At 49.1% G+C, this 9,789-nt stretch overlaps 1 protein-coding gene across 2 annotated transcripts in view; it reads right to left on the reverse strand.

Annotated features, from left to right (window-relative positions):
- The window catches only part of TRPV2 (transient receptor potential cation channel subfamily V member 2), a 21,104-nt gene extending 16,564 nt beyond the window's left edge, over positions 1-4,540 (reverse strand). The window contains exons 1-3 of one of the 2 annotated variants that reach the window (XM_039847423.1): positions 4,220-4,540; positions 2,417-2,638; positions 143-276 (exon numbers count right to left, since the gene is read on the reverse strand). In XM_039847423.1, the coding sequence (XP_039703357.1) occupies positions 143-276; positions 2,417-2,601 (319 nt within the window). In that variant the 5' untranslated portion in view covers positions 2,602-2,638; positions 4,220-4,540. Of the gene's footprint in view, positions 1-142; positions 277-2,401; positions 2,639-4,219 lie in introns of those variants that run through there. The other variant, XM_039847424.1, reaches the window with a different exon arrangement.
- Between the last annotated feature and the right edge of the window lie 5,249 nt (positions 4,541-9,789).

The raw sequence follows: 9,789 nt of genomic DNA on the forward strand, positions 1-9,789 counted from the left end.
GCCCCTTTAAAAAAAAAAAAAAAGGAAAAAGAAAAAGAACATTTGTCCCTTGGATCCTGACCATGGTCAAGGCTCACCCAGCCAGCCCAATCTCAGCATAGCTGGCAGGACATGGTGGCTCTAGCCTGTAGGGCAGTCCTACCTGTGTAGTCCGAGTCGGTGAGGTACTTGCTCGTCCGGCGCAGGTACTCTAGTAGCCCAGTCAGATCCTCAGGGACACCCCGGGCAACCGCGCTGAAGAGCCGGTCACGATCAAAGCGGTTTGGGTCTGGCTGGCTGCAGGAATGTGGTTTGTGACTGATGCTGCAGAATAGCATGGGTCCCCCAGAAAGCTCCTCATCCCAGGGAGCCCTTTTAGGGAGCCCTGTGAGCATTGTGCACCCCAGAGGTCCAGGAGCCCTAGGGGAGCTTTTCTGAGGGCCTCTGCTCTTCCAGGGCAAACCAAGGAGATCCCAAGTGCTCAGAGCCCCAAGAGCCGGGTGCAGGGGCTGTCCAGTGCACTAGTCCACAGCATCGCCATGGCTCCAAGCATCACAGATGTTTCTCAGCATCAGGTGTTTATCATTTGCTAGGTGCCTTAATGATCTTGCAATAGGCTCATTATCCCACAGGGTCAATTTCAGTACAGGAATTTTTCATGGCTCCTGATCTGGGGTCCAAGTTGAGAAGGAGCTATTGGAGGTGCTATATGTACCACTGGCCTTGAAAAAAAAATCAAGAAAAGCCCCTCATCCTCTCAAAAACCATTTATGGACTAATAATGAGTATCTGCTCCTTTAACCTTCATTCAGCCCCGGGGTCAGGAGTCACTACTTTCTCCACTAGACAAACAAAAAGATAAAGTAACTTCCCCAAAGTCACAAGGTGTAGAACCAGGCTCCCATGGGGGCTATCTAACTAACTCCCAGCCAGAGAGACTCTAGGCTGGCCAGACAGAGGTTTCTCAGAGACATGTGGGCCCAGTGCTGAAACCTATCAGATGCTTACTGGAGATTTATTGAGAAGCCACACTTCTGGAAAAGGTCCCAGAAGGGGCCTTTTAGCTCTTCATAATCTAGCAGTGTCTGGTGACAGACAAGGGGAAGGAGTATCCCCTCCTAGGCAGGTCACTATTTACAGAGACAAGCTCATCCCTGGGGCTTCTAGAACCATGACCAACAAAGATATGAAGGTTCAAATAAAGTGGGGCAGGGGCTATTTGACACTTTATAGACCTTCAGGCCCTAGCTTCATGATTCCTGTGAAATGAGTCAACCAAGTAAGGGTTGTCAACTCTGTTGAGTGAGGAGATTATTGGAATCAGTCATGTTTTAAGCTGTATCCACGTGACTGGTAGGGCAAGCCTTGCCTCCTCCACAATAGGAAGCTGCATATCTGCCTGGCCTGGCCAGACGCACCATCATCTGCCCAGCAGACCACGTGGCCACAACATGACCAAGAGGGCTCTGCGGGCTGACTAGAGAGCACTGTGGATAGTCCATCCAGGGGAAGTGGCTATTTGGACAAAGTATTTCCTTTCACAGGGTGACATTACAGTCTTGGGGTAGGGAAGTCCCACAAGGGCACAAACTGAGACGCTGAAGGGTTTCAAGGGGCCCATTCTGCCTGCCAGGCAGGCTACCCAACTTCTGAAAGCCTCACACACATCTTCCCCTGCTCTGGTCTGAATTTGACCGTGGTCCCCAGCAGAAACAGTATAGGGGGCTCTAGGCTGGAAGGCCAAGGCTGGTGGCTACATCCTGGGCATGAAGAGGAACAAGGGGACTTCCCTGGAAGTCTCACCTGGACCATGAGGATTCTCCTGGTCAGACTTTGTATGTCAGACCTCACACTGAAGGGGATGCCAGGTGCATCCACACACACACCCACAGGGCTGAAAGTGTCACTCCCAGCAAGAGTGGGCTCACACAGTCTGAACTAGTAGAGATCACAGGAGAATCAAAGTGAAGATGACTCCCAGCAGAAGCCACCGTCCACAGTCCCCAGAGTCTACATTCCCTGGGCAACAGGTTCAGCCTTGGAGTAGAACCCAGCAATTTTCAGATGTCCTTGACTCTCTCCTTGAACTGGGGTGTGGATATTGCTACCTTCTGTCACAGGGACCATGACAGGGTGGGGGCCAGGGCACAAACAAGAGGGATGAGAGGGTCAGTTGAGTACTTGGAGCTGGGGGAGCATGTCTCTATGAAGAAGAGTATGACCTCAGAAAGCAATAGACCAAGAATAGGGGATGTTCCAGAAGGAGCAACCCCAGAGAGCAGAGCACAGCAGAGTTCAGCCTGTTGGGCCCAGGAGCTATCAGAGTCAGACCGAGGACCCTGCGGGTCGTGGGGAAGGGGCACTGGAGCTGGGTCCAGCCATCTAGTCTGATGCCAGGCTGCATCCCCAATTGCTGCCTCACCTGGCACCCACTCACTTTCTGTATTTGATGTTCACTTTGATTTGAGGGGGGAAGTTCCGGTCCTCGCCCTGAAATGGTGACTCCATGGGGGGTGGCCCATCTCCATAGCCCAGCTTTCCTTTGTCCACATTAGCACCATCTTCTTGACCTCCATCGAATGTCTCCAGCCTGAAAGTAGGAGAGCTGGAGGGCGAGCTCATCCTAAGGGTTGGGGCCTGTTCTATCCAGCTGGAACCTCTGTGGAGACAGAGATGTTAGAGTCCCCTCCTTCCTCCCAGAGCCAGGTAGGAGTAGGATGTCTGGCTGGGGCTGCAGAAAGAGAGGTTTAGAAGCTAAGTAGAACCACCCACATGGGTGCAGAGCTCAGCTCAACAAAAATGAGAGTGAGATGAGAGAAGAAAGCAGAGGGTGAAGAGAGGGAGGGATGCTCCTGGCATGAGAATAGCCCAATGTCCTGGGAGGCGGGTAGGAACAGGGATCCAATAGGTCTGCCTCTTTAACATTGTCCCACAAGAAGGGCCGTGATTGTCTCTGACTTTTCCTCCAGGACTTCCTGATATCTGAGAGACTACAGCCCCTGGTCCAGCGGTAACAAACATTTGTGTTCACAGAACAACTCTTTCTCTACAGGACACCTTGCCCAGTGATCATATTCACAACAGATAAAAGTGTAGTTGTGGAGTGGGGGAGGGTCACTCAACTTCTAACCACAGAGGGGGCACGCTGGGGGAAACCTTTGGAAAAACCACTGTTCTATCAAACCCCTCATTTTGCTGCCAGGACAACTAAGGCTCAGAAAGGGGAAGTGACTTTCCTGAAGTCACCAGCTGTTGGCAGAGCCTGGTCTAAGACCACCTCACCCTATTATGACGCTCCTCTTCAGTTCTCAAAATCTTTTGGGGCCCATCTATATTTTCAGTCTGACTCATCTCTGAACGCACTTAATGCCACCAGTCTGTGCCTTAGGGTCTCAAAGGCTTCAGAGTGGGGAGGGAGACACCCTGCTGGCTGCTCAAGCACCCTCTGACAGGCAGCCCCACCTCGGGCCCTAGGCAAGGCTCTGGTAGCTCAGCTGACAGCACTATCTCGCCCTCCCTGGAGAACTGAAAACACAGCCCCATTGCATGGCAAGGGGTGAGCCACAGTAGGGGGTAGGGAGTCCCTGTCCCCCTCAGTGGGTAGGAGCGGAGAGAAGAAAAAGAGTCAGAGATGGGTGGGGAGACAGCAGCGTGGACGAAGGGGTTGGGGGCAGGGAGCAGAAAAGGCACAGGAATGGAAAGTGGAGAGGGTGGGATGGTGGCAACCCAGGCCCTCTCTGTCTATCTTCGGGCTCCCACATCCCTGGGGAACCTGGGTGGGGCACTTTCTCACGGAAGCAGGGGAAGCTGGGACCTGGCTGACTGCCTCAACATGCAGTCTTGAGCCACCATCTTTCTGCCCACCCTGGGGCGTCCTTCCGGGGACAGACACTATTTAGCTAGCTGACACGTCTTCCACCCTCACCCTATTCTGCCTCCCTGGCTGTCTCCGCAGCCCACCACTCCCAAACCTCAGCAGCAACAGCGGTCTGTCCAGCCCCTGCCACCCTCCTGGAGCCCCCACTACCCCTGGCTGAGAAGGAAGGGATCTAACAGTCCAGATAGAGAGAGCAGGAGCCCCATGCAGGCCCCGCCTTAAGGCTGGAGAAGCAAGGAGCCTACTCTGGGACCCCGCCCGGGACCCCGCCCGGGACCCCGCCCCGGACCCCGCCCGGATCATTCACTGTCAGGCTTGAGGGCCAGGACCCTCAGACGCCCCCGGAATTGCCGGTCGACTTACCCCGCACTGCTGAGCTAGGGCGTGGCGGTCGCTGGCTGCGAGCTCTGGGATCCCCGAGCCTCAGAGGCGGCGAGGACTGCGGGAGGAAGTGAAGCCGGGAGGTGACGTGAGTGCTGACAGCCCCGAAGCCGCAGCACCTACCTCCCCAGCCTCTCCGAGCTCGGGCTGGTGAGCTGTGGTCTCTCGGCGTTCCGCTCACTCAGTCCACCTGGCCAGCATGCATGGTGGAGAGTAGGGGTTAACTCCCCAGTCAGGACCGGCTGGTTACCAGGGACTGGCCAAGTGGACCAGTGGCCACATCCAGCTCTCGGAGAAACACGCCCCGCCTCTCCACCTCCACCGCACTCCACCCCTACTGTCTAGCCACTGAGGCCCCAGATGGGCGTAGGGGCAATCAGAGGCAATCTTTGGGTACTGGGGCCTTACCTCTACTGGGAGCTGGCATGAGTGGGGGAGTCTTTCCCCACTACACTGACACACTGACACCTCCCTCTCCCCTTCCTCGCTGCATGCCTCCTAACAGCCATGTGGCTCATGTTGGGAACTGGTTGACCCACCGCAGGGCAGAGAGAGCTGATGAGGAAGGCCCCCAGGGAAAGGAGAGGCTCAGGTCAGCCCAGTACAGGTCCCTAGGATGCACCCCATCCACCCAACAGTTTGAGAGGACTCCAGATTTCCCCTAGTTAAAGGCGCTTCCAGCACCAACCAGCAAGGGGGAGGAGACAGGGAGGCCTGCATATATTGCCCTGGTTTGGACTCAACCTTGGGGCTTGGGGACACAGTCACCATCCAAGCAGCCTTAGCACACCTCCCTCTCCCTCACACCCTAAAATCCAAACCATCAGCAACCCGCCTACACACACACACACACACACACACACACACACACACACACACACACCCCAAACTTAACCAAATTTGTGTCTATCTTTGCCTGGTCCAAGCCGCTACTAACTTCTCTCCCCTGGGACACTGCAGCTACCTCCAGATTGGTCTCCCTGCATCACTCCTGCCCACGCTCATCCTCATAATCCATTCTCCTTACAGAAATTGAAGTGATCTTCCAAAAAATGAAAACCAGATCACCTCACTTATTGGCTTAACTCTCCTACTCCAATTAATGGTTTCTCTGGGTGCTTAGAGTAAAATGCAAACTCCACACCACAAACCTGTGCAATCTGGATGCCCTTCTCCATCACTCCACCTTCAGCTCTCATTGCAACCCTGTCTTGCGTGTTACACTCTAGACCTATGTTGTCTATATGGTAGTCACTAGCCACAGTGGCTATTTAAATTTAAATCAATTATAATAAAACAAAATTATACGTTTAATTCTACAGTCACATTAGCCATTTTTCAAATGTGCAATAGTCACATGTGGTTGTTTAGCGTCTACCATATTGCACAGCACAGATATAGAACTTTTCCAACATCACAGAGAATTTTATTGGACAGGACTATTCTAGATATTCTGAAGACATTTCAGTCTCTCTTCTGTTGCCTCTGAGCCTTTGCACAAGCTGTTCTATCTGCCAGGAACCCGCCCTCTCCACACTCCCCCACCACAAACACTACCTTGCTCCAGTCAACTCCTATTCATTTGTCAACTCTCCATGTAAATATCACTTTCTCTGGTTAGCCTGTCCTAGACCCTGGACTGGGTTGGGGGTCTCCACTATGTATTCCCATGATACTTGTACTTCTCTGATCATAACTCATTATCCACTATTGTTAACATTTATTAATTGTCTGGCTTCACCTTTAGCAATAACAAAAGCCTACTGAGCACTCACTGTGTGCCAGACACTGCTAAGTGCTTTACATTTAACTCTCAAAGCAACCTCATTTCATAAATGAGGAAATTGATGCTAGGCAAGGTTAAGCACTTTGTCCAAGGCCATATGGCTGGGAGGTGACAAAGTGAAGATTTAAATCCACAGCCACACCCTTACCCACCAAACTCTCCAACGGGTGAGATCTTGTGTTTGTTTGTTTGTTTTTGCTGTATCACCAGCACCCAGAACAATTCCCAGCACCCAGGCTTTGAATAACTGGGTGGCTAACCATAATCACAATGCAGAGGGCATGACTGTACTCTTGGGGAAAAATTGGAGAGTAAATGAGGACCCTCAAGTGTTTCAGAGGCACACCACATTAGGTGACAATGACAACTGAACAGACAAACCGAAATGCAAAAGCAGCTTATAAAAAGTCTTCAGATCATTAACCACCAGGGAAATCCAAACCTGCTATGAGATACCACTTCACACCCACTAGGATGGCTAGAATAAAAAAGACAGATAATTACAAGTATTGGTGAGGATGGGAAGAAATTAGAATTTCTCATAGACTGCTGGTGGACTGTAAGATGGTGCAGCCACTTTGGAAAGAGTCTGGCTGTCTCTCAAAAGATTAAAGAGAGTTACCTTATGACCCAGCAATTCCACTCAGGTATGTACTCAAATGAAATGGAAACATATGTTCATATAACACTTGTACACAAATGTTTACAGTATCATTATTCACAACCCAAATGTCCACAACTGATGAATGGATAAATGTGGTCTTTCCATACAATGGACTATTATTCATCTATAAAACGGAATGAAGTACTGATACATGTTGCAACATGGATGAACCTTTCAAAAATTAGAGTAAGTGAGAGAAGCCTAGAGGATCTCATATTGCACAATTACATTTATATGAAGTGTCCAGAATAGGGAAATCTATGGAGACAGAATGTAAATTAGTGGCTGCCTAGGGCAAGGAGATTTGGGGGGAAATGGGGTGTTAATGGGTCCAGGACTTCTTTTTGGGATGATGAAAGTGTTCTAAATTTTATTGTGATGGTGATTGCATAATTCTGTAAAAATACTAAAGAACTCGCTGGTGCGCATCCCAGCCAGTTGAGCTTTCCCACCATGCCTCTTGCCAAGGTTTCAACAGACCTCACCAAAATGTTGTCTCAAATAGAACACACCATAGAATATATGGTTTTCACATTTCACAGATTTGCTGGGGATAAAGGATACTTAACAAAAGAAGACCTGAGAGTATTCGTGGAAAAGGAGTTCTCTGGATTTTTGAAATATCAAAAAGACCGGGGACAGAATAATAAAGGACCAGCACCAGTGCTGAGATAGCAAAATAGGCTTCCAGAGCTACTTTTCACTAATTACTGGGTTCACCATTACGTGCAATGACTATTTTGTAGTATACATGAAGTAGAAGGGAAAGAAGTAGGCAGCATTGAGCAGTTAGTTACTCCCACCTTGGTAAGAGTTCTCCCAAAGGGTTGCAAATGGTCCTCAACCTTTTTGGCACCAGGACTGGTGCTCCTATGAGAATCTAATGCCTGATGATCTGAGGTGAAGCTGAGGCAGTGATGATAGGGGAGCAGCAACAAATACAGATGAAGTTTTGCTTGTTCGCCTGCCTCTGGCCTCCTGCTGTGCAGCCCAGTTCCTAACAAGCCAGGGACCTGCCTGGTCAGTGGCCTGGGAGTTGGAGACCCCTGGGAGAATCACTGACTCACAGCTTCCCCCGTATAAGGATTTCATGAGCAGAAGGGACCCTTAGAAAATGTACAAATAAAATCCCACCCCTGTTTGACAAGAGAAAGGAGTCAATTAAAGCTAGATAAGCTTTTGATTTTTAGATTGCATCCTCTTGCCCTCAATAAACAAATTCTTTTTTTAGTTTCTAAAAAAATACAAAAGACCATTGAATTGTATACTTTAAATTAATGAATTTTATGTGAAATATATATCTATTTTAAAAGGCCTCTGTGCAGAGGAAAACGTCTGTGTTTTTAGAGGGAAACGAATCAAGCAGAGAAGCAAAACTTCCCTAATTCCAATGTCACTGGAAACATATTTCAAGAAGCTTCACCCAGTCCATTCTCCACTCAAGGAAAATCTCTCCAAGTAGCCTGTATGCAATATCTTTCCTGTGTGTTTCATTTCACACTTAGTAACTTTTTGTAAAGCAATATTTCCTTTATTTGAATTTCTTTTCAGAATTGATTTTAATAAAAACAAGAGAGAGGTCACCATAATGTGTCAGAGATATGCTTTTCAGAAGAGAACTAAGCGTCGCAGATGGGAAGGCAACTTCCTTTTCAGCGTCTGCACTATATGAATTTTTTACCATTGGCTTTGAAAACAAATACAGGTATCCCTGCTTTTTGAAAGCTTGCATTACACCACTTTGCTTTTACAAAAGACCTACATTAACATCTGTTTTAGCTAACCAAAAGAAATTTGAAGAAGATTTTTGCTTTTATGAAAAGAGGCAAAAAGGAAAATAGCGTTCGGCATTTGTTTTGCATCAAACCCTTATTGAGGCTGGGCATCCGGAGCAGCGAGAGGGGCCCTTCCTCTGCAGCTCCTCCCCCGGAACTACATTTAGCATCTCAGCGTCAAGCGTCATAGCTTTCAACTGTGTCTGTGAGCATCTATACTTTATCTAGATTTATTTTGTGCATCCATTAGCAAGATGTGTCCTCAGGTATGAGAAAAGCTAAAGAGAGCTTGTTATGTTTAGCATAAAACTGAACACAATATTCAACCAGGCAGCCCATGGTTCAACTCCCAGTATGGGAACAAAACTGAACAGACTTAAGCATATTTGGTATGGTTTGGCAAGTTGTTTTTTGGATCTGGGACCGCTCAAAATTTTTTCCATATGAGTTAATGGTTATTATCTCTTCGCTTTACACCATTTCAGCTTATGAAAGTTTTCCTCAGAATGCTAGTGGGGCGAAACCACTATCCAAATCCAACTCAAATGTATAAGAAATGTCTAAAGCCTGTCCATGATTAATGTAAGTTCTAAAGAAAGGTGAGAGAGAGGGTTTCAGATTCCAGAAGGTGAGAACTGCTCTGGCCTTAGAGGAAGGGTGGCACTTGCGGAGAGGGAGGTGGACAAGCCAGAGCTTGCACCTGAGCCTTAGCTTCTTCTTGTACCAAGCCCAAAACTTGGTCCATGGTCTGAGCTGAGCCATGTTTACTGGTCAGTTGCAGCCCTCCCTGAACAGTTTGTGTCTGAGGATGACAGAAAAGTGTTAGAAACAAGCCAGTTTAGTAGGCTGGACAGGCTTCCTAGAACAAGGGGGACAGAGACCAGAGATGAACAGGCTCATAGTGGGGAGAAAAAAGTGCTAACTTAGGTGGCCTTGGTCCTCAGAGAGGCAGGAGTACTTTGGCAGGCCTCTGAGGCCAAGGGCACCCCCTGGAGGAGAGGGGACCAAAGTTCTGCTGTTTCGGGCACAGTCTACCTGGCCTGAGAGAATTGTTGTTCTCATGGAAAGTGTGCTACCCCTTCCCTCACCGACTCAAGAAGCCCTCTGAGTCCCAGAGGCCACTGCTCAGCCAGGCCCGGATGTGCGGTGTCTTTCTCCCAGGACCCAGAATAGCCACAGCAGGCTCCAGGCCAAATCTGGGAGGTGGGGCTTGAACCTCTAGCCTCTGGGGAATATCCACAATCTCGGGCTGGAGCTGGGCCCATTCGCAACAGCCCCTGCTATTGGTCAATGGATATCTGGTTTTGCTACCGAAAAGACTAGAAGA

This window comes from Pteropus medius, unplaced genomic scaffold (genome assembly GCF_902729225.1).
Source record: "Pteropus medius unplaced genomic scaffold, Ma_sr-lr_union100, whole genome shotgun sequence".
Taxonomy (NCBI): domain Eukaryota; kingdom Metazoa; phylum Chordata; class Mammalia; order Chiroptera; family Pteropodidae; genus Pteropus; species Pteropus medius.